Here is a 26,099-nt window from a genome sequence, read left to right as displayed (position 1 = left end):
AGGCCAATTACGACGAGAATCCTCGACAGGCATCTACAGCCGATGTCAACAGCGAATCTAGACACTGATTGTAGCTTACGAAAATACATAACTAATTCTGAATCTTCTTTCATTGCGCCTATAGGCGACAACAGGTCAGCACCATTCTTCCGAGGAAGCCTGGCAAGGAGCGAACTGGGAGAGTGCCTCCTGATGCAGAACCGTCTATATTTCCGCCCTCTCAACTGTCACCTCTTGTAGCAGGGTATGCGCTGATCAGTGGCAGATCTGACGACATACTTCAGTGCTAGTGTAGGTGCAAGTCTTTTGGAGAACACGGTTCAGTTCACACTGCAGAACATGGGGGGCTGCAGCACACGACACCTACAAGTTCCCATGTTGCTCCAACGACAATTGTTGTTGTGATCTTCGGTCCAGAGACTGGTTTCATGCAGCTCTCCATGCTACTCTATCCTGTGCAAGGTTCTTCATCTCCCAATACCTACTGCAACCTACATCCTTTTGAATCTGTTTAGTATATTCATCTCTTGGTCTCCCTCTTGGTCTGCCCTCCAATACTAAATTGATGATCCCTTGATGCCTCAGAATATGCCCTACCAACCGATCCCTTCTTCTAGTCAATTTGTGCCACAAATTTCTCTTCTCCCCAATTCTATTCAATACCTCCTCATTAGTTATGTGATCTACCCATCTAATCTTCAGCATTCTTCTGTAGCACCACATTTCGAAAGTTTCTATTCTCTTCTTGTCTAAACTATTTACCGTCATGTTTCATTTCCATACATGGCTACACTCCATACAAATACTTTCAGTAACGACTTCCTGACACTTAAATCTATACTCGATGTTAACAAATTTCTCTTCTTCAGAAATGCTTTCCTTGCCATTGCCAGTCTACATTTTATATCCTCTCTACTTCGACCATCATCAGTTATTTTGTTCCCCAAATAGCAATACTCATTCACTACTTTAATCGTCTCATTTCCTAATCTAATTCCCGCAGCATCACCCGATTTAATTCGACTACATTCCACAACGACAGTATCAGTTACAATTGTAGTGGGCACAGGAGCATCGACATTGGTATCACTGTAGCTCTTCATAACATTTTAATGGTGTTTACAAATTGACAATTTGCTTTAAATGTACAGGAATATAAATTTGTGACCTTCGCACAACACAGAAAAGTAGTGTTCAAATGGTTCAAATGGCTCTGAGCGCTATGGGACTTAACTTCTGAGGTCATCAGTCCCCTAGAACTTAGAACAACTTAAACCTAACTAACCTAAGGACATCACACACATCCATGCCCGAGGCAGGATTCGAACCTGCGACCGTAGCGGTCGCGCGGTTCCAGACTGTAGCGCCTAGAACCGTTCGGGCACTCCGGCCGGCTAAAAGTAGTGCTCTGTGATTACAATTTCAATAAGTTGGACTCATACGCTATGTGATCAAAATTATCCGGACACCCCCAGAAATATACGTTTTTCATATTAGGTGCATTGTGCTGCCACCTACAGCCATATCAGCGACCTCAGTAGTCATTAGACATCGTGAGAGAGCAGAATGCGGCGGAACTCACGGATTTCGAACGTGTTCAGGTGATTGAGTGGCACTTGTGTCATAGGTATGTACGCGAGATTTTCAAACTCCTAAACATCTCTAGGTCCACTGTTTCCGATGTGATAGTGAAGTGGAAACGTGAGGAGACACGTACAGCACAAAAGCGTAAAGGCCGACATCGTCTGTTGACTGACATAGACCGCCGTCAGTTGAAGAGGGTCGTAATGTGTAATAGGAAGACATCTATACACACCATCACACAGGAATTCCAGACTGCATCAGCATCCACTGCAAGTACTATGACAGTTAGGCAGGAGGTGAGAAAACTTGGATTTCATGATCGAGCGGCTGGCTGCTCATAAGCCACACATCAGGCCGGTAAATGCCAAACGACGCATCGCTTAGTGTGAGGAGCATAAACATTGGACGATTGAACAGTGTAAAAACGTTGTATGGAGTGACGAATCACAGCACACAATGTGGCGATCCGATGGCAGGGTGTGGGTATGGCGAATGCCCGGTGAACGTCATCTGCCAGCGTGTGTAGTGCCAACAGTAAAATTCGGAGGCGGTGGTGTTATGGTGTGGTCGTGTTTTTCATGGAGGGGGCTTGCACCTCTTGTTGTTTTGCATGGCACTATCACAGCACAGGCCTTTATTGATGTAAGCACCTTCTTGCTTCCCACTGTTGAAGAGCAATTCGGGGATGGCGACTGCATCTATCGACACGATCGAGCACCTGTTCATAATGCACGGCCTGTGGCGGACGACAATAACATCCTTGTAAAGGGCTGGCCTGCACAGAGTCCTGACCTGAATCCTATAGAACACCTTAGGGATGTTTTGGAACGCCAACTTCGTTCCAGGCTTCACCAAGCGACATCGATACCTCTCCTCAGCGCAGCACTCCGTGAAGAATGGGCTGCCATTCCCAAAGAAACCTTCCAGCACCTGATTGAACGTTTGCCTGCGAGAGTGTAATCTATCATCAAGATTAATGGTGCGCAAACCCTTGTTGAATTCCAGCATTACCGAAGGAAGGCGCCACGAACTTGTAAGTCATTTTCAGCCAGGTTTCCGGACACTTTTGATCACATAGTGTATATATACCTGGATTTATCAATTTGTATCGTTATATAATTAAGTAATCACACAGGCTCAGTTATTGGTAAACCAGGCGCAACTTGCATTTCGTTGGCAAGATATTGTGAAAGTGTAGTCCGCTACTCAGGATACTGCTTACACACTATTTTTTCTTTTTTTTTTATTTATTGGCTTTCAGGGCGTGCCCATACAGCCACCTCAAGAGTTCAAATGGTTCAAATGGCTCAATGCACTATGGGACTTAACATCTGAGGTCACCAGTCCGCTAGACTTAGAACTAGTTAAACCTAACTAACCTAAGGACATCACACATATCCAAGCCCGAAGCAGGATTCGAGCCTGCGACCGTAGCAGCAGCGCGGTTCCGGACTGAAGCACCTAGAACCGCTCGGCCACATGGGCCGGCCCTCAAGAGTGGAATGTTAATTATGACGATACGTGCGTATGGGAAACACAACACCCAGTCTCCGAGTAGAGAAAATCTCCGATCCAGAGAGGAATCGAACCTGGGACCCTTTGAGTAGCAATCTGCTGCACTGAGCGAGCAGCTACAGAGGTGGACGATTCGACATATGTGCCTCCTTTCTTAGAATATTGCTCAACTCTGTGATAACCCATCCACAGACATAGCAGGGGATACTGAACGTATGCAAAGATGTTCAGCACGAACGCCTACACTTTATTTTGCTGATAGGAAATGAAAATGAAGCTGATCTGGCAGACGCTTCAAGATAGACGTTAGTGATCTCGCGAAAGCCTACGTACAGTTTTTCAAGAACCCGCATAAAGTAAAACATCGAAGAATGTACGTCAGCTCTCTAAGGAACGCCTACGCAAACAGCAGGAAGACAGGGTTAGACTCTTTACAGCAAGCACAGAGGCTTTTCAGAAGTTATTCTTTCCATGCTCCATACGCGATTGGAGCGGGAAGAAACCCTAACCTGTGCTAAAACGCTAAGTACCCTCCGCCAGGCACGTCGCATTGCAGTGGTTTGCAGAGTACGCATGTAGGTATAGATGTAAACGTACCCAGCCGCATGTTGAAGTTGAATAAAATATTCTTAGCGAATTTGCCATGTCAAAATCATGTAGCACTGCAAGCTTTCGGCATCGTCCCGACCTCCACTAACGTCCAGATACAGCCCACGTTCCACGTGCGGCCCCTCCCATCCCCTTTTCCAATATGCTGATGACACCGACCTCCTATTTTCGACTCATCCCAATAAAGCTAGAATCTCAACAATTTCATCTCTGGTATGCGAGTGGTATCACAATCCTGCAAAAACCTAAGCCATAATTACAGTGATATCCACGACAACATTCCATCCCAAGACTTCTACGCTAAAATGTACAACTGCTCAATTCAGTGATTTAAATTCCTTAAAAATATAGGATTAACACTCAATCAAAAACCAGCTTGGAATTACAACTTACCAACCATCCTAAAGAAAGCTCTAAACGGAGTAAAACTACTAACTGGATGAAGAAGAGGACTAAATCTCACTACAATCACCCATCTACGTAAGATTCCCTCTATTTCATCCTAAACTATGGAAACGCTGCACGGAGCTCCAGTTCTCCCAGGTTTTACGGTTCGCTCCAAATTCTAGACTACACGCATTCCGCCTCAGCCTTTTCACCTCGAGCAGCACCTGCGGTCGACGTCCTCAGTTATTTGTCGGATGTATTCCAGTCCCATTGTTCCTCCACAGTGTTTGTCCCTTACAGCTCCCTCTAATGCCATGGAAATGATATCTTAATACCTTAACAAGTATCCTATCAAATTGTCCCTTGTTCTTGAAAGCGTTTTCTACATATTCATTTCATCGTCAATACTGCATAGAAACTCTTCACATCTTATCTTACGGGTCCACGTAATTTGCAACATGCCTTTTATAGCGTTCGTGTCAAACGCTTCGACTCTTCTTTTTCAGTTCTCCCACAAACCATGTTCTCTTCCATACAATGGTGTGCTTCAAACGTTTTCTTTATGAAATTCCTTGCTCAAATCAAGTCATATGTTTGATAATATTGTTTATCTTTCCCCAGAAATGCGTTCTTTGCCTGTGCTAGCCTTCTTCTCATATTCTCCTTGGTTTGTCCGTCATGCATAATTTAGATTCCAAGGTGGCAGAACGCCTTTGCTTTATCTACTTCGTGGTGCACAATTTTGATAAGTTTCTCGCTAATAGCATTTCTACTACTCCTCATTAGTTTTGTCTTTCTTCGTTTTGCTCTGAGACCATATTCCGTGTTCATTATACGGTTCATTCCATTCAGCACATCATACGATTCTTCCTCACTTTTACTATGGATAACAGTGTCACCAGCAGATCTAATCATTGCTATCCTTTCACCCAAATTTTATCTCACTCCTTAATATTTCTTTTGTATCCTTCATTGCTGCTTGAATGTTCTGTAGGGGAGAAAGACTATATCTCAATCGGGCAGCCCTTTTAATCTGAGCACTTCATTCTTGGGGTTCCATTCTTATTGCTCTCTCTTAGTTCTTACTCGTATTGCGTTTTACCTGACTTTTCCTACAGATTACATCTGTTTACCTGAGTATTTCAAACTTCTTACACCATTTTATGTTATCGAACGTTTTTCCCCATGTGAAAAAATTCTATGAGAAGTCTTGTTTCCCGTATCAAACACAACGTCAGAAATGACTCTGGGTGCCTTTACTTTTCCTAAAGCTCAACTGATCGTCGTATAACTGATCCGCAATATTCTTTTCCATTATTCTGTTTATTATTCTAGTCAGCCACTTGGATGTATGAGATGTTAAGCTGATTGTACGATAGTTCTCGCATTTATCTACCTTCGATATCTTTCTAACTGTGTGGATGATATTTTTTCGAGAGGCTGTTGGTATGTCTACATACTCATACAATCTACAATCGTTTGGTTTCCAAATTAAGCCATTATTTTAGAAATTTCATATGATTGTTACCTGTCCTTTCTGCCTTATCTGATCAAGAGTCTCCCGAAAATCTGACAAACTCTCACTTTGATACTGGACCTCCTACATTTTACAAATCGACTTCCTTGTCTTCTTCTACTACTTCATCAGACAGTTGCTCCTACTTGAACAGACGTTGAATGTATTCTTACCACATATAATCTCCCTCATGTCCGTTTAACAACGCAGTTCATTTTATACTCTTAATGTTGACACATTTTCTTACAATTCAACAGAAGTTTGTTCTGATTTTCCTTTATGATGATTTAGTCCTTTCAACGACCATTTCTTTTTCGAATCCTTTACACTTTTCCTGCAGCCGTTTGACTTTAGCTTCATTGTACTACCTATAGATTTCATTCCTGTACTGCTGCATTCCTACCTTTCCCTGTACATTTTCGCACTCCCTTCTTTTTTCGATCAAGTGAAGTATTTGTTTTGTTAGCTACGGTTACTTCAAAGTCACATTCCTTGTACCTATATTTGTCTAGTTTCTGTGATTGCACTTCTTAGAAATTTCCATTGTCCTTCAGCTGAACAGCCTACTACGATATTCATTGTCCCGGCATCTACAACCTCAGAGTACTTCAAATAATCATTTCTCAATAATTCAGTATCACACTTCCTTGTCATTGATTCTTCCGGACCTCACAGTACTTCAAAAACACATAATCATTTCTCAATAATTCAGTATCACACTTCCTTGTCATTGATTCTTCCGGACTAGTCTTAAACTTCGGGCTACTCTTCACCGCTACTAAAGTATGATCGAGCTACATCTTACAATCCACTATCTGATTTCGGAATCTCTATCTCACAATTATGTAATTCAGTTGAAATCCTCATAAGTCTCCAGGCTTTTCTCAAGTATAGCTCCTCCTCTTGTAATTTCAGAATTGTGTATTTGCTATGTAAAGGATGAGCCAGACAATAAGGGATTTTGCTTTATTATATGAACCTCCAACCCGTAACTTCATCTTTCCATTGCGGTCAAGCCACGGCCGGCAGTGTTAGCTGCCTGTAAATTCTTTCGTCCCACGGTCTAGTAACAGGAAGTCAGCACCGATGAAGGGCACCTTGTTCACGCGCCTCTTTCATGTGCTGACGAGGTAACGCCACCCCAGGCGTCGCTTAGCAGGCAGGCTACGCTCTGGAAAGTTCAATGCCGCTCGCACGGTTTGCTCGGTCCTGACCAATCAGGGCGAAGGAAGCCGCGTGGTGCGTCGAACATACCCGGCCGCCCGTCGCCGGGCCCGCTCTCTTGCATTCTTGCTCACCTGCGAGTCGGATGCGCGCCCTGTAGCATTGAACATCTCCCGCTTCTCCCGGTGCTGCGGCACTGTGGACTTGGTTTTGGCAGACAACCACTTTCGGTAGTTTCGCAAACAATGTTCGCCAAATTATAAGCTCTGGCTCACCGTCACCTCCCTAGGCCTATGTAGCCCCTTTTCATCATGCTTTAGCCAATAAATGGCCTTTCTCTAAAAAGTACCCTATTATTCCACAACGCCCACCGCCTGCCCATACGCCCCATCCTGTACAGCTATTAGAATCTGATATTTATTGCATAACTGGATTAGCCTTTCCCTCTCTCGTTCTCACTACCGAACCCGTATTCTTCCGTCACTCTGCCTTCTCTTTCTCATCCTCCTCCTACAACAGCGTTAAAATCCAACTTGTTTATTTGATTTTCATCTCTCTTTGAATTTTGAGTTGCAGATTCAGTGCCTGCATATGCTCTATTTCTCCTTCTTCTGCTTGTGAAGTCGACATACATAGCTGAACTATTGTTGTTGGCGCTAGTTTGCTATCGATTATGATGAGACTAATAGTATCAGTGAACTTTTCATGGTAACTCACTCTCTGCCCCATCTTCTGATTCATAAGGAATCTTGCTTCCGTTATAACATCTACTGTCGGTCTTGATATTTCCCTACATTCGTCTGACCAGAAATCCTTGTATTCTTCCCACTTAATTTCGATGGCCCTCGCTGTATCAATATTGAGCCTTTGCGCTTCTCTTTTCACATTTCCTAGGTTCTTTACAACATTCATACTTCTGATATTTCACGTTCCAGGTCCTAAAATGATTGCCCTTTCGTTGGTTAGTCAATCTTATTCCTGTGTCAAGTCATAAATCAGACATAGCTCATGATACACATAGAAAACTTTTGCACGTCTTACATTTCCCGTATAGCCCACTCTGGTCCCAACACTATGTTATCAATCCTTGAGATCCTGGCTTGTGATAGCGCCTTTAGCAATACATCCCACTTTCCGTCTGCCTCGAAATGCTTCACATCCGCCCCAAACGTAATTTAAATCACCTCTTCTTCCCAGATCATAAAATCATCCCCTTATCTACCTTTCGTATCATCCATATCCCATTCTACTCCTTCCAAAGAAAAGCTCTAGCCAATTTAGTCACCGACTGACGAAGATCAAAATAAGGCAGAAGGGATCGATAACATTCCATCAGAATTTTTAAAATCATTACGAGAAGTGGCAACAAAACGGTTGTTCACATTGGTGTGTAGAATGTACGGGTCTGGCAATATTCGTCTGACTGTCGGCAAAATGTCATCAACACAATTCCGAAGACTGCAAGAGCTGACAAGTGCGAGAATTTTCGAACAATCAGCTTAACTGCTCATGCTTCGAAGTTGCTGATAAGAATAATATACAGAAGAATGGAAAAGAAAATTGTTGGACGATCAGTTTGGCCTTCGGAAAGGTAAAGGCACCAGAGACACAATTCTGACGTTACGGTTGATAATGGAAGCAAGACTAAAGAAAAATCAAGACCCGTTCACAGGATTCGTCGACCTGGAAAAAGAGTTCGAAAATGTAAAATGGTGCAAGATGTCGAAATTCTGATAAAATTTTGGTAAGTTATAGGGTGAGGGGGGTAATATACATTATGTAAAAAAAAAAGAGGGAATAATATGAGTGGACGACCAAAATGGAAAATATTGAAATAAACGATATCGGAATTGAAAAACAACTGCTATCACTTAGTAGCGGAAAAGCATCCGGACCAGACGAGATACCCTTAAGATTCTACAGTGATTATGCTAAAGAACTTGCCCCCTTTCTATCAGCAATTTATCGTAGATCGCTGGAAGAACGTAAAGTACCTAGCGACTGGAAGAAAGCGCAGGTCGTTCCCATTTTCAAGAAGGGTCATAAATCAGATGCGAATAATTGTAGGCCTATTTCGCTTACGTCAATCTGTTGTAGAATAATGGAACATGTTTTGTGTTCTCGTATTATGACGTTCTTAGATAATACAAATCTCTTTCATCATAACCAACATGGATTCCGCAAACAGAGATCATGTGAAACTCAGCTCGCCCTATTTGCCCAAGAAATTCACAGTGCCGTAGACACTGGCGAGCAGATTGATGCCGTATTCCTGGACTTCAGGAAGGCATTTGATACGGTTCCGCACTTACGTTTAGTGAAAAAAATACGAGCTTACGGAATATCGGACCAGGTTTGTGATTGGATTCAGGATTTCCTAGAAGAAAGAACACAACATGTCATTCTTAACGGTTCAAAATCTGCAGATGTAGAGGTAATTTCGGGAGTACCGCAGGGAAGCGTGATAGGACCTTTATTGTTTACAATATACATAAATGACTTAGTTGACAACATCGGTAGCTCCGTGAGGCTATTTGCAGATGACACGGTTGTCTACAAGAAAGTAGCAACATCAGAAGACTCGTACGTACTCCAGGAGGACCTGCAGAGGATTAATGCATGGTGCGACAGCTGGCAGCTTTCCCTAAACGTAGATAAATGTAATATAATGCGCATACATAGGGGCAGAAATCCATTCCAGTACGATTACGCCATAGGTGGTAAATCATTGGAAGCGGTAACGACCGTAAAATACTTAGGAGTTACTATCCGGAGCGATCTGAAGTGGAATGATCACATAAAACAAATAGTGGGAAAAGCAGGCGCCAGGTTGAGATTCATAGGAAGAATTCTAAGAAAATGTGAGTCATCGACGAAAGAAGTAGCTTACAAAACGCTTGTTCGTCCGATTCTTGAGTATTGCTCATCAGTATGGGACCCTTACCAGGTTGGATTAATAGAAGAGATAGACATGATCCAGCGAAAAGCAGCGCGATTCGTCATGGGGACATTTAGTCAGCGCGAGAGCGTCACGGAGATGCTGAACAAGCTCCAGTGGCGGACACTTCAAGAAAGGCGTTACGCAATACGGAGAGGTTTATTATCGAAATTACGAGAGAGCACATTCCGGGAAGAGATGGGCAACATATTACTACCGCCCACATATATCTCGCGTAATGATCACAACGAAAAGATCCGAGAAATTAGAGCAAATACGGAGACTTACAAGCAGTCGTTCTTCCCACGCACAATTCGTGAATGGAACAGGGAAGGGGGGATCAGATAGTGGTACAATAAGTACCCTCCGCCACACACCGTAAGGTGGCTCGCGGAGTATAGATGTAGATGTAGATGTACAAATGCTCGAATTAAAAAGGATGTAAGATAGGGATGCAGTCTTTCGCCCCACCGTTCAATCTGTACATCGAAGAAGCAGTGATGGAAATAAAAGAAAAATTCAGGAGTGGAATTAAGATTCAAGGTGAAGTATATCAATAATACGATTCGCTGATGACATTGCTATCCTGAGTGAAAGTGAAGAAGAATTACATTATTTCAAATGGTTCTAATGACCCTGAGCACTATGGGACTTAACATCTGTGGTCATCAGTCCCCTAGAACTTAGAACTACTTAAACCTAACTAACCTAAGGACATCACACACATCCATGCCCGAGGCAGGATTCGAACCTGCGACCGTAGCAGTCGCGCGGTTCCGGACTGCGCGTCTATAACCGCTAGACCACTGCGGCCGGCTTACATTATTTGCTGAATGGAATGGACAGTCTAATGAGTAATGAATATGGATTGAGTGTAAATCGAAGAAAGACGAAAGTAATGAGCAGTAGCAGAAATGAGAAAAGCGAGAAACTAAGCATCAGGATTGATGGTGACGAAGCAGATGAAGTTAAGGAATTCTGCTACCTAAGCAGTAAAATAATCAATGACGGACGGAGCAAGGAGGATATCAAAAGCAGACTAGCAATGGCAAAAAGGGCATTCCTGGCCATGAGAAGTCTACTACTATCAAACATAGACCTTAATTTGAAGAAGAAATTTCTGAGAATATATGTTTGGAGCACAGCATTGTATGGTAGTGAAACATTGACTGTGGGAAAACCGGAACCGAGGAGAATCTAAGCATTTGAGATGTGGCACTACAGACGAATGTTGAAAATTAGGTGGACTGGTAAAGTAAGGAATGAGAAGGTTCTACATAGAATCGGAAAGGAGAGGAATATGTGGAAAACAATGAGAAGGAGAAGAGACAGGACGATGGGACATCTGTTGAGACATCAGGGACTGACCTCCATGGTACTAGGGGGAGCTGTAGAGGGCAAAAACTGTAGAGGAAGACAGAGATTGGAATACATCCAGCTAATAATTGAGGATGTAGGCTGCAAGCGCCACTCTGAGATGAAGAGGTTGGCACAGGAGAGGAATTCGTGGCGGGACGCATCAAACCAGTCAGAAGACTGATGACTCAAAAAAAGAAAACTGCAGTTCCACCCACCTTCCTCCATAGATACATATCAATCAGCTTCCTCACAACAGCTTTCCAATTTCAACGTCTTTCTAAGCCCTTCCCCCAAGTATTGTCAAGAGTCTCTGCTACCAAAATCATATCCTCAGAAAAAAAGAACTTCCATCGCAACATCCGTCATGCATTTCGTTTCATTATGTTACTAAGTGTTACATTTATGCGTTTAATTAATTTTAAATCAAATGTTGAAGGATGGTAGCACGTCCACAGCTAATACGCCCACATTAAGGCTATTAGTATATACGCACTACTGGCCATTAAAATTGCTACACCAAGAAGAAATGCAGATTATAAATGGGATTCATTGGACAAATATATCATACTAGAACTGACATGTGATTATATTTTCACGCAATTTGGGTGCATAGATTCTGAGAAATCAGCACCCAGAACAACCACCTCTGGCCGTAATAACGGCCTTGATACGCCTGGGAATTGAGTCAAACAGAGCTTGGATGGCGTGTACAGGTACTGCTGCCCATGCAGCTTCAACACGATACCACAGTTCATCAAGAGTAGTGACTGGCGTATTGTGACGAGCCAGTTGCTCGGCCACCATTGACTAGACGTTCTCAATTGGTGAGAGATCTGGAGAATTTGCTGGCCACCGCAACAGTCGAACATTTTCTGTATCCACAAAGGCCCGTACAGGACCTGCAACATGCGGTCGTGCATTATCCTACTGAAATGTAGGGTTTCGCAGGGATCGAATGAAGGGTAGAGCCACGGGTCGTAACACATCTGAAATGTAACGTCCACTGTTCAAAGTGCCGTCAATGCGAGCAAGAGGTGACCGAGACGGGTAACCAATGGCACTCCATACCATCACGCCTGGTGATATGCCAGAATGGCGATGACGAATACACGCTTCTAATATGCGTTCACCGCGATGTCGCCAAACACGGATGCGACCATCATGATGCTGTAAACAGAACCTGGATTCATCCCAAAAACTGACGTTTTGTCATTCGTGTACCCAGGTTCGTCGTTGAGTACACCATCGCAGGCGCTCCTGTCTGTAACGCAGCGTCAAGGGTAACCGCAGCCATGGTCTCCGAGCCGATAGTCCATGATGTTGCAAACGTCGTCGAACTGTTCGTGCAGATGGTTGTTGCCTTGCAAACGTCCCCATCTGTTGACTCATGGATCGAGACGTGGCTGCACGATCCGTTGCAGCCATGCGGATAAGATACCTGTCGTCATCTCGACTGCTAGTGATACGAGGCCGTTCCGTATTACCCTCCTGAACCCACCGATTCCATATTCTGCTAACAGTCATTGGATCTTGCATCTCGACCGACGCGAGCAGCAATGTCACGATACGATAAACCGCAATCACGATGGGCCACAATCCGACATTTATCAAAGTCGGAAACGTGATGGTACGCATTTCTCCTCCTTACACGAGGCATCTCAACAACGTTTCACCAGGCAACGCCGGTCCACTGCTCTTTGTGTATGAGAAATCGGTTGGAAACTTTCTTCATGTCAGCACGTTGTAGGTATCACCGTCGGCGCCAACCTTGTGTGAATGCTCTGAAAAGCTATTCATTTGCATATCATAGCATCTTCTTCCTGTCGGTTAAATTTCGCGTCTGTAGCACGTCATCTTCGTGGTGTAGCAATTTTAATGGCCAGTAGTGTGTATACTCCCTTTACCCCGTCATGAAATGACTTTTCAGAGACACCCACCACTGCCAGAGATTACATCTGCTCCAATGATAGTATCATATAAAGACGTAATCTCTGCTTGAAGCGTTTTCACTACAGCTGTCAACTGATTTTTTTGACATTTGTTTTCCTGACAAGTACAGTCAAGAAGATTTGTAGAAAGCTAGGAATCACATACTGTTTTGACAAGACAGTTTCATCAAGATTACTCTATGTAAAAAAAAACCGCACTAAAGGTTTCGTAAAAGCGTTATCAAGTTGTTTCCTATCACAGATGCGTCACACTTTAACTCCCTGATCACTATGAATACTGAAATTCCCTTCACACCTAACGAGTACACTAAAAAAATATAAGCCCACTGCCTTAAACATATGGTACTGCAAGAAAATAATAATAAAACGTGCAACTGAAGTAATTACTACCATGTTGAAAAAGAAGAAATGAAAGAACAACTGTCATGCGAGTAATAATTCGCAAGCTAGTACACGTTGTAAAAATTACAGTGACGAGGGAATGCAAACCTTATTTTTTACTCTGAAGGGGTCAGCAGTAATACGTGATCAGCAATAATCTGGAACAGAAGCTATACCTGATGCCGTTTGGACTACCAAATGTGTGATAAATACTGCTTTAGTAACAATTATTGTACCCCAGTAAGTTACACAGTATGCAGGAATTATATCCTCGACATACACTTTGCAATAAGTAGACTACATGATAATGTTAACACCAAACTCCATAACAGTTTGTGGATGGCGGGTGAAGTACGTTTCAATCTTGATTTCCTTAACCATATGCTGGTTCACTGGATGTTCTGTAATTTACCGAGGTGGATATTGACACGTTTGTTCTCATATAATCATCATAGGCGAGGTTTCAACAGGAGGTACCGGCTGTGTCATTTGTGAAATGAAAGCGACGTAGGGGTATATCCCAGTCTGGTGGTCCAACTGAGAAGAGACAAAACAAAAACGTTCAGTCATATCCCAAAAATTAGCGCCTACATTTAATTAATTTTAAATTTAGCCACGTTAAATGGAATATGTACAGATCAGTGACTTCATAATATAATTCATGAAATGCTTTTTTTGCTTAAGTGTTTTTTTGCCAAGATTTATTGGCATTACGCATTTCAACAGCTGGTTGTCATCTAGTCACCAGAGTCAATAATAGACCAATGGTTAAATATGCGAAGCATAATCAGTAAATAGCTGCAGCAGATGGCTATAACGACACATTTGTTGACAATCATATACATAAAAGAAAGAACTAAACCAATAGCAAAGGAACACACTACTTACATACCTTTCATGTGGAAATACTCCTAGAAAATAGCAAATTTTTTCAGATCGCATAACATTTACATCACTTTCACAACACGTAATATTTACTCAAACAAAACATAAAAAGGTCAAGGGACACAAAATCGATTTACATGAAAAACCAGAAATTTACATTCATGGCAGAGTACATGATAACAAATTGCTGAATGATAAGCCAGAAAGTAACAATGTAAATTTATTCAAAAATTTCTCCAATGTGAGACGCTTCTTTAAAAAGATTGAGTGAACTGAGGAAAAGACAAAAACCCTTAACAATACTGAATAACTGTGAAATACTAAATAGCCAAACTATATAATATGTGGAATCACATAAATATGGATATAAAAATATTGCATTTTAATGTAAGTACTATCTCAGGACTGAAAAAATGTTATCAGTTAAGAATCTCTGGAATGTAAACAACTTAATCTGAAATTGTGAAGTGATTGTTTTGTGTTTAGTCTTGAGTTCTGTATGGCAGACAAGGACATATTCAGTAAAACTAAGGAAAAATATCACTGAGGTTATTTAAACATACGACTCAGTTAAGGTGCACACAGCAAGATCATTCGTTCTCAACAGGGATAAGTTTCAGTGCATAATCCCATTGCCACACTCTGCAAATAGACATCATTTCATTCCTCAGGAATCTGTATGTGCCACGTACCAGCTAATCGATCTTTGGAGGTTAGCCTCGATATAGCATCAGGCTGGAATATCTGTACGTATGGCCGGCCGCGAGAGCTCAGGAAAGTTGGCAGAAAAAGGAGATTTTTAAGTCAGGCTGCGCGGGCTGACTGGAGGCAGTTGGAGTTGGATCGGGGTTAGGCTGTGAGTGTAAACAGCTGAGGTGGCATGTGAGCTCTAGTGCAATACCGTGGCAGTGGATGTTCATATACTGACGGAAAAAAATCCCGACACCAATAAGGAAGTTGTGCAACATAAGCGAAAGGTGGTAGTACTGTTTCTCTATGTGAAAGATAATATCTGTTTAAATTTCACACTACTCGCATAAGAGTGGCGCTAATAGCGTCACTATGAGGACGCAAATCTTCTTCTTCCCTCCGTCCGAACAGGCCTCGTAAGGCACAACGGTACCGACCGACCGCCGTGTCATCGTCATCGTCATACCACAGGGGTCACGGATGCGGACATGGAGAGGCATGTGGTTAGCACACCGCTCTCCCGGCCGTTGTCAGGTTTCATGACCGGTCGGCAGACACGGATGGTGATCCATCCAAGTGCTAGCCTAGCCCGACAGCGCTTAACTTTTGTGATCCGATCGGAACCGGTGTTACCACTGTGGCACGGCCTTTGGCAGGATGCAGATTGGGTTTGCTTTAACTACTCAGTGTAACGGTCGTGAGCGTTAGATACTTTTTATACTGGATGTGGAGAGTTGATGCTAGTGAATAATGAAATTACAATGAAATCAATATCCTTAGCTGCATACAGGCGTTGATATAAGTCAATGGGGACAGTTGAAAATGTGTGCCCCGACCAGGACTCGAACCCGGGATCTCCTGCTTACATGGCTGGCGCTCTATCCGTCTGAGCCACCGAGGACACAGAGGACAGTGCGACTGCAGGGACTTATCTCTGGCACGCCTCCCGTGAGACCCACATTCCCAACTTATTGTCCCGCACTATATTCATAGTGCCCCTGCTCATTATACTCATTACTCGAATGAATAGATGCCTTTAAGGCGACAAAGACGCCATTATAACACCTCACAGAGTTTGAACGAGGTCGTGCAATAGGGCTACGAGAAGCTAGATGTTCCTTCCGCTATATTGCAGAAAGTCTCGGCAGGAATATAGCCACTGTACATGACTGCTGCCAGTGGTGGTCGCTAGAAGACCGGGCTCCGGACGGCCACGTGACACTACCGAGAGGGATGACCAACCCGTTCGGCATTGTGGGTATGCGCATCGTACTGTGTCTGCAGCATCAATTTGAGCAGCAGTTGGCATAACAGTGAAACACAAAGTGTTATAAATCGCTTACTTCGAGGACAGCTCCAAGCCAGACGCCCTGTCGCGTGCATTCCACCGACCCCAAACCACCGCCATGTTCGGCTTCAGTGGTGTCAAGTGAGAGCTTATTGGAAAGCAGGGTTGAGGTCTGTTGTGTTTCCGATGACAGCTGGTTCTGCCTCTGTGCCAGGATGGCTGTGTGTTGGTTAGGAGAGGCCCGTTGAGGGCCTGCAACCAACCTGTCTGTGTGCTATACATACTGGACTTACTCCTGGAGTTATGATCTAGAGTGTGATTTCGTGTATCAGCAGGAACATTCACGCACCATGACTGCCTGGTGATTCGACTTGTCGTGCCGCCATTCATGAACAGCATCCCAGGAGGTGCTTCCGAACTGGATAACTCTCGCCCACATACCGCTGTTGTAACCCAACATGCCCAACAGATGTCGACATGTTGCGTTGGCCTTCTACACTCATGCTCATAAATTAAGGATAATGCTGATACATGGTGAAACAATGCTCTGCTGGGCAGTTTGCGGGCTTAAATCACCTCGGGGTATGACCATGCGGTATATCTGACCTGCAGTCGTCGCACGGTGGCGCTGGCAGCAGTCCACATACGCAGAGGTGTGTTGGTACATGTCGGAGTACAGTGCAGCGAGTAAGTGGGCAGACGTTTCTGGAAACGTGCTAATGGTGACTGTGTGTTGAAAATGGCTCAAAGAACACATATTGATGACGTTATGAGGGGTAGAATACTAGGGTGACTGGAGGCAGGTCAAAAACAACGGGTCGTAGCACGGGCCCTCCGTGTGCCACAAAGTGTGATCTCTAGATTATGGCAACGATTCCAGCAGACAGGAAACGTGCACAGGTGCTACAATACAGGACGTCCACAGTGTAAAACACCACAAGAAGACCGATATCTCACCATCAGTGCCTGCAGACGCCCACGGAGAACTGTAGGTAGCCTTGCTCGGAACCTTACCGCAGCCACTGGAACAATTGTCTGCAGGCACACACAGTCTACAGACGACTGAACAGACATGGTTTATTCGCCTGGAGACCTGCAAGGTGCATTCCACTGACCCCTGGTCACAGGAGAGCCCGTAAAGCCTGGTGTCAAGAACACGGTACATGGTCATTGGAACAGTGGTCCCAGGTTATGTACACGGACGAGTCCAGGTACAGTCGGAACAGTGATTCTCGCCGGGTTTTCATCTGGCGTGAGCAAAGAACCAGACACCAACCCCTTAATGTCCCTGAAAGGGACCTGTAAGGAGGTTGTGGTTTGATGGTATGGGATGGGATTATGATTGGTGCTGGTACACCCCTGCATGTCTTTGACAGAGGAACTGTAACAGGTCAGGTGTATCGTGACGTCATTTTGCACCAGTATGTCCGCCTTTTCAGGGGTGCAGTGGAACCCACCTTCCTCCTGATGGATGATAACGCACGGCCCCACCAAGCTGCCATCGCGGAGGAGTACCTTGAAACAGAAGATACCAGGCGAATGGAGTGGCCTGCCTGTTCTCCAGACCTAAACCCCATCGAGCATGTCTGGGGTGCTCTCGGTCGACGTATCGATGCACGTCTTCAAACCCATAGGAAACTTCAGGAGCTCCGTCCGCCACTGGTGCAAGAATGGGAGGCTATACTCCAGCAGCTGCTCGACCACCTGCTTCAGAGTATGGGACCCCGTTGTACGGCCTGTGTTCGAGTACATGGTGATCATATCCTATATTGATGTCGGGCTCTCCCTGATTGTACGTTTCCGGCTCTTTATATGTCATGCGCGGGGTACATGGGAAGGAAACAGTGGCGTTTTTTAGCACATGTGTTTCGGGACGGTTTTTTTTACTTATCACCAGTACCGCGGGCTTACAGATTTCCGTCATGTGTGTTCCCAATGCGCCTATGCTATTAGCGCCGGTTTTGTGTAGTGCCACGTTGTGTGGCACCACATTCTGCCATTATCCTTAATTTATGAGCATGAGTGTAGATCACCACACCTGTCTCCAGTCGAACACTATGGGACATCATCGTACAACAACTCCAGCGTCGTCCACATCCAGCATTAACCGTATCTCTATTGACCAATCAAGTGCCACAGGCATGGAACGCCATCCCACAAACTGACATCTGGCATCTGTACAGCACAATGCACGCACGTTTGCATGGCGCACGGTTGCGCCGGTTAGTAATATACCAACATTTTACATTTCCAGTGGATTATCTCGCACTGACATTAACTTGCGATCTTGCAATTTTAGTCACTTCAGTATGTTACCGAGACAAATGTATTCCCAAAATTTAATTGCTGTAGATGAATTATTTTTTAGTGTTGCGATTTTTTCCGTCAGTGTATGTTCGGCTGAGCAGTCCTGATGACGGCAACCGAGACTCGGAACTGCGCAGCCTATTGTGGTTCTCAAGTTTGAATTGAGGTCGGTTGAGCGGATGCACCATGGATTCGTTCACGACTGCACTTCCTGGTGAGTGACAGTCCTGTGGATTTAGCCGATTTCTAATGATTCAACGTTCTGTTTACCAGGTATCGTTATTGTGTACATTGAATACAGAAGGTGCGTAGCCCTTAATGGCATTTCGAAATTTATTAAACTGTTTTGCTGTTATAATATGGTCCTAGTTGTGGCGAGCGATTATCTTGTGTGCATGTGTGTGTGGCGATTATACCGTTTGGGACAATAAGATGGCAGTAGTTTTGTGTTGCTTTTTTCGTGTGTGTAATTCGTCTCATAAGTTTCAGGCAGCCACGGCATTAAACTGCTGAACCATCAAAGCCTCAACTGCCACAATTTTTACTTAGACAACTGCATTTAAAATTTTCTGTAGAGATTTTAAACGAGTGGTCTCCCTTATTGTACGTTTGCTGCTATTTCTACGTCGTGACTGCCGCTATCTCAAAAGATAAATATTTTTGTACCATTTAGTATTATTATTAAATGTGTGATTTGTGATGGCGTGGTTATCTAACGAATTCTTACTGACCGCGTCATTAGCAGTAATCTGTTACTTTGTGGCTGTAACCCATCTTTTTCTTGCTTACGATTTTGGGTCACTTGCGTCTCTCAAACTTCAAACTGGTAGTTGGCAGTTACTGTAAAAGGGGAATTATGTGAACTATTACTCGTGAGGCCTGGGCGTTATAACAGTTAAGCGTTACTGGTGAGGCTTGTCTGGAATCTGACTACCTCTTAACTGAATTACTTATTTTATTACTGTAATACATTTGCCAGCAGCGGTGTAGCTGTTTTGCTGATTTTTTTTTTTTTTACTAGGATTTGTACTTTAACATTTTAATTAACCTTTTGGCTAATTAGTTGTGTAATAATTCCTTTCTAGTTTTCAATACTGATACAGGCTATATATTTATTCTTTTAAATTTTCCATCTTGATTAATGCAGAACTGTTTTGTGTCAAGTGTACTCTAATCAGTGGTGTAATGATGGGTGTTAAATTATGTTTTTTAGAATTTAATGTGCCCAGCACCTTACTACTCCCGCCAGGCGCTTCCTACACGATTACTAGAATCGAAATGTAATGAAAACGTAAAACACCTGATGATGGCAACTGGCTGCCGTAATGCGTCATGGCAACTGATATAGGTAAGTAGTGGATGAAGCAGAAAAATTATTTCATAAGTTTTATTACATATTTGTTAGAGTGTAGAGGGGGATATGAGGAACAAATGATATATATATATATATATATATACAGGGTGTTACAAAAAGGTACGGCCAAACTTTCGGGAAACATTCCTCACACACAAAGAAAGAAAAGATGTTATGTGGACATGTGTCCGGAAACGCTTACTTTCCATGTTGGAGCTAATTTTATTACTTCTCTTCAAATCACATTAATCATGGAATGGAAACACACAGCAACAGAACGTACCAGCGTGACTTCAAACACTTTGTTACAGGAAATGTTCAAAATGTCCGCCGTTAGCGAGAATACATGCATCCACCCTCCGTCGCATGGAATCCCTGATGCGCTGATGCAGCCCTGGAGAATGGTATATTGTATCACAGCCGTCCACAATACGAACACGAAGAGTCTCTACATTTGGTACCGGGGTTGCGTACACAAGAGCTTTCAAATGACCCCATAAATGAAAGTCAAGAGGGTTGAGGTCAGGAGAGCGTGGAGGCCACGGAATTCGTCCGCCTCTACCAATCCATCGGTCACCGAATCTGTTGTTGAGAAGCGTACGAACATTTCGACTGAAATGTGCAGGAGCTCCATCGTGCATGAACCACATGTTGTGTCGTACTTGTAAAGGCACATGTTCTAGCAGCACAGGTAGAGTATCCCGTATGAAATCATGATAACGTGCTCCTCTGAGCGTAGGTGGAAGAACATGGGGCGCAATCAAGACATCACCAACAATGCCTGCCCAAACGTTCACAGAAAATCTGTGTTGATGACGTGATTGCACAATTGCGTGCAGATTCTCGTCAGCCCACACATGTTGATTGTGCAAATTTACAATTTGATCACGTTGGAGTACATACTGACGACACTAAAATGAGCTCTAACATGGAAATTAAGCGTTTCCGGACACATGTCCACATAACATCTTTTCTTTATTTATGTGTGAGGAATGTTTCCTGAAAGTTTGGCCGTACCTTTTGTAAAACCCTATATATATATATATATATATATATATATATATATATATATATATATATAAGGAAAAGTATTATACTACAAGAAAAATTAATCATATCCTTAAGCTCAGTTTTTGGATTTTAATGTTATCATTCAGGATATTTTCAAACTTTCACTAAAGACAAAGTACAGAATCATGGAAGTATACAAGCAGAACAATTAACTTACTGTGTTTTCCATTTACGCAAAATTAAATCACAATTATGCTACCAAACGGCTATTCCCACGAGATTTGGCATAAAAATTCGATAAATCCAGTTCCAAAAAGGAGCTACTTGCGGTAGTTGATGGTGGTGTAGATGGCCGCGTCGATTCAGCTTCTGGGCTTATCAGCTCTGATAAATTCATGCTGCTAGGTAAAGTGTATAAGAGAAATAAGCTGGATTTTGCCACTCTTTGCAGTTCCTAAGTTGCATAAACTGCAACGGTAAATTTTTAACTAGATTCACTTCTTTTTCTCTTGATGTTTTGTAACACGCTTAAAACTTCAGACTGAAATTTCAAAGTTTCATTGTCGTCAAGTAAGGACAAGGATGGCAGAAGACTGTTGAAGAACGCCATATGCCGGCAGCCACAGTGTTCTCTACATGGCTGATTGTCCGAAAACGTCATTTCCACATCAGACTCAATCTTAATATCACTCTTTCTTTTCCTTTGTGTAGTATAATTATTTATGATTTCAGGTTTTGGAATATATTCATAAATTTTTTCGTATTGTGCAGTTTTGCTTGCTTCATTCGTCACATTTGTTGGTGTAGATTCTTGCGGAAAATAGCTGTCTTGAGAGACAGATGTCTCAATAACCTTGTTCAAAAACAACATCTGCTCGTGGTACAAATAAAGCCTCGACGGCCTGGCGGGAAACGTCGATGATTTTTGTTCATGACGTTTCTTAACAGATTTCATCCACGAGTCTCTGGTTTGTGACCATTTCTTCAAAGCCAATTTGCCTGTAATAGAAAGTAAAGAGTTTTTCACAACATTGCTGGTCTTTAACATCCAAAATTTCTCTAAAGATCTTAATTATTAATATCAAGTTTATATCTCAACTATTAGAAACTTTGAAATAGAAGGAACGCGAAATGGTTCTAGGGAGTAACGTGCCTATAGATTTCATTCGTTTGCCAAATGCACTTGAGGAATAGAAGAAGATAATTGATTCGTTTTGGACAACAGCTAATTTTTCCCGTTGTGTAGTGGCAGTTCAGAGTAAGTGCGTGCGAGTAAGAAAACCCGTGAACAGAGGCTCTATGTACTTTAACTATAAGGGAGTACTTTTCAATTATTTCTGAATACTGCATCATATATGTATGTGTCTATTCTTAAGGGAATCGAGTGAGATTCTTCAGAGTTCATAGCTACACTGTACTGGAAGAGTAAACAGACCGATAGTATCACACTTTAACATGTACATATAAGACTAGGCTGTTCCCCTTGCGCTTGTAGGAGATGAAATTTTACACTATCGCTACACGATCTGTTGAGCGCACAGACAAAAATGAACAAGTATTCGGTTGCGATCTCACAACAGAGGGAAGGTACGTAGAAAGGGCATTTAATATTTTAGCAAACGAACAGAGTTTTTTTGTCGGAGTGCTATTTGGATCGTAAAAGCTTGTACCATACTGGATTATGTAGCCAGTTAAAAACCCATGTTCAGTATTGGGAACACTCGCCCAGATATAATATCTAATAATATGCCAAGGTAACCGTCAGGTGACGAAGTATATTCGTAGTTGCAAACTGCTCCAAAACGTCTTCCGATGACTATTTCACGCCCAAAAGCGGTTTAGTTGCTTGACAAGATGAAGACCTAGCACACTGTTTATTGCACGAAGGACTTAGTTCGTATAGAAACACTTGGTATGATTTTGAAACAGTTGAAAATTCATGTGTGCTTTAACCTTTTCAGGTTGCAGTGAAAGTTACGTTTCGTGGATCACTATTAAATGCAAAGGCAAAATCGACGCTCACGGCCTGAATGCTGGTTTGAACATCACTGTTGTTTGGTAGTAACGGTCCTACTGGAGGTGATACCCTTTTGCCATCCTCCGACTTTTTAGTTGATTTACCCAGACAGTTTAAAGTGGACTCTGAAGTACAACCCTGATTGTCATTTTCCACATTAAGAAAACTATGCAAGAGGTGAAACAGACAATAATCGAGAGAAATAAAACCTAGGACTGACCGAAGAGTGAGCCTAGTAATTTCCTCTTTGTAGTCTGACACCTGCTTAGTTACCAAAGACTAACGAATGAAACAAAACGAATGTACTTACACTGATGAGCCAAAACGTTATGACCACTTGTTTAATAGCTTGTTTGTCCGTCTTTGGAACGAATTACATCACTGATTCTGCGTGTCAGGGATCAGACAGTTCGTTGGTAGGTTTGTGGAGGTATGTGGCATTAGATATCTCCGCCTAGGTGATGTAATTCGCGTAAATAATGGGCCCCTGATTGGCGTACGCGATGATGGCGTCCTGTAGTAGCCCAGATGGATTCCATAGGACTTACATCAGGGGAATCTGGTCGCCGAGATATCAACGTGTGTTCCCTATAATGTTCCTTAAGGGGAGGTTTACTATCTTTTGGTTCAAAAAATCGATTTTTTTAAATTGCATTTTTGGATCCATAAAAGTGCTTAGAAACCACCCCTGCAACGGTTTTTCCGCATACGGAACGGAAATGTTTGTTATTCGCGGTTGAACAAAAAAATGCACCTGCCTGAAATCGGCCCTTTTTACGTACCAGTTTTTTTCTTTCGGAGGACGAGCTACTGTACCGGTGCTTGGGAGGAAACACACAAAATTCAAATGAAAGTTTGAGCGCGTGTGTTTGGAAGTTAGCCCACAAGCATTTGCATTCTGGTGCGAAGACTGAGGAGATTGCGACTTTCCTGGCAGTGAGCAGCTTCAACGTAGGGTATTCAGCAATTCTGAAGACCATGACAACGATGGACGTCACCCTGGGACTCTATTCGACGCAGCTCGCCAGGCATTCGGACGACCACCGGATTCAAGTGGCCGAAAACCGCTTGTCACCGGCCGTACGAGCGGCTCTGAAGCAGCGCAGGATGGCCCAGATCGAGCAGAACGCCCTCTATGAGGAAGAGGAAGGATTAATTTATGGACCCGGAATAGCATATTGAACGTACGTTACATAATATTGCATTTATATATAGTCAAAACTTCAGACGAGGTTTTCTCGAAATGACGTTTTTTTATCGCTCGCTATGGTAACTTCAAAGCTACTGAACCGATTGGCATGATTCTTTGTTTCCGACGAAGCTAACTAAATTGTATGGGCGTTGTACCACTTTCATTCCTATCCATCAACTATAAATATTTTTACTTGGCCAACGAAGTCGAAAAATCGATGAAAAAACCCTATTTTCTCTCAAATGGCCACCATTTTGTTTCGTATAGTCCAAATAACTTAAGCGAGGTACAACTCCTAAGGAATCTTATACATTTCGCTAACGTCAATTCAATTTTGATTTCACCCGAGCCGGCTGACCTGAAACATACCGCGCTTGGAGGTCTACATCAAAATTTTGTTTCGTTCCGACGGCACTTCCCCTTTGCTCTTCAACATTTCCGGTCGAAAAAATTCCAGTTTGTAGAGGAAATATCAATAAACATTTTGACCAAAATTGACATTGATATCTATAACATATCCCGAGAAAAAAATTCTCAAAGAGCATGCTTTTTTCGGGCCGAAGATAGTAAACCTCCCTTTATTGCTCCTCAAGCCACTGTTGCACGGTTCTGCTCGGAGACAGGGATAAATATACTGCTGAAAGATGACATCGCCGTCGGGGAAGACGTCAAGCATGAAGGGATGCACGTTGTTCGTAGCTGTCAGCATGTCTTCGACTACAACCGCAGGTCCCATACAAGCGCAGCAACTGTTCCCAACAACCTGCGTTCGTGGCGCGCTGCACGTTTCGAGCCGCCATTGACCTCGATGACGGCGTTTGTGGAGACGATCATCGACCTAACGTAGCAAAAATGTGATTCATCCGAAGAGCCGACACGTTTCCATTGATCGACGGTCAAATCCCGATGGTCCCATGCCCACTGCAATCGTGGGTCAACATTTGAACATTCAGGGGTGGTCTGCTGCGGAGCTCCATGTTCAACAATGTACGATGATCGGTGTGCTCCGAAACACTAGCATTGTGCTCTTTCGGCAGAGATGCCATAGATCACCATCTATCCTAAATTTACATAGTAGGCAAGTCTCCTAGCCCAAGTTCTGTGAAGAGCCGTACACGTCCAACCATTCAGCGCCTAGTGGTAGTTTCACTGTCATTCTACCTTTCTCTACATCTACGTCTACATCTACATCTACATCTACATACATACTCCGCAGTCTACCATACGGTGCGTGGCGGAGGGTACCTCGTACCACAACTAGCATCTTCTCTCCCTGTTCCACTCCCAAACAGAACGAGGGAAAAATGACTGCCTATATGCCTCTGACCCCTAATCTCTCTTATCTTATCTTTGTGGTCTTTCCGCGAAATATAAGTTGGCGGCAGTAAAATTGTACTGCAGTCAGCCTCAAATGCTCGTTCTCTAAATTTCCTCAGAAGTTATTCACGAAAAGAACGCCTCCTTTCCTCTAGAGACTCCCACCCGAGTTCCTGAAGCATTTCCGTAACACTCGCGTGATGATCAAACCTACCAGTAACAAATCTAGCAGCTCGCCTCTGAATTGCTTCTATGTCCTCCCTCAATCCGACCTGATAGGGATCCCAAACGCTCGAGCAGTACTCAAGAATAGGTCGTACTAGCGTTTTATAAGCGGTCTCCTTTACAGTTGAACTACATCTTCCCAAAATTCTACCAATGAACCGAAGACGACTATCCGCCTTCCCCACAACTGCCATTAGATGCTTGTCTCACTTCATATCGCTCTGCAATGTTACGCCCAAATATTTAATCGACGTGACTGTGTCAAGCGCTACACTACTAATGGAGTATTCAAACATTACGGGATTCTTTTTCCTATTCATCTGCATTAATTTACATTTATCCTCATTTAGAGTTAGCTGCCATTCTTTACACCAATCACAAATCCTGTCCAAGTCATCTTGTATCCTCCGT

General features: G+C 43.2%; 1 protein-coding gene across 5 annotated transcripts in view; it reads right to left on the bottom strand.

Moving 5' to 3' along the window:
• The window catches only part of LOC124595670 (allergen Cr-PI-like), a 164,810-nt gene that overhangs the window by 19,834 nt on the left and 118,877 nt on the right, over positions 1-26,099 (bottom strand). For 2 of the 5 annotated variants that reach the window (XM_047134518.1, XM_047134519.1), the window contains exon 9: positions 21,377-21,936. The exons of 2 other annotated variants lie outside the window; for them this stretch is intronic. In XM_047134518.1, coding sequence (XP_046990474.1) covers positions 21,422-21,936 — 515 coding nt within the window. In that variant the 3' untranslated portion in view covers positions 21,377-21,421. Of the gene's footprint in view, positions 1-21,376; positions 21,937-26,099 lie in introns of those variants that run through there. One more of the 5 variants, XM_047134516.1, reaches the window with a different exon arrangement.

This window comes from Schistocerca americana, chromosome 2 (genome assembly GCF_021461395.2).
Source record: "Schistocerca americana isolate TAMUIC-IGC-003095 chromosome 2, iqSchAmer2.1, whole genome shotgun sequence".
NCBI classification, from domain to species: domain Eukaryota; kingdom Metazoa; phylum Arthropoda; class Insecta; order Orthoptera; family Acrididae; genus Schistocerca; species Schistocerca americana.
This window is presented reverse-complemented; position numbering and strand designations above follow the sequence as displayed.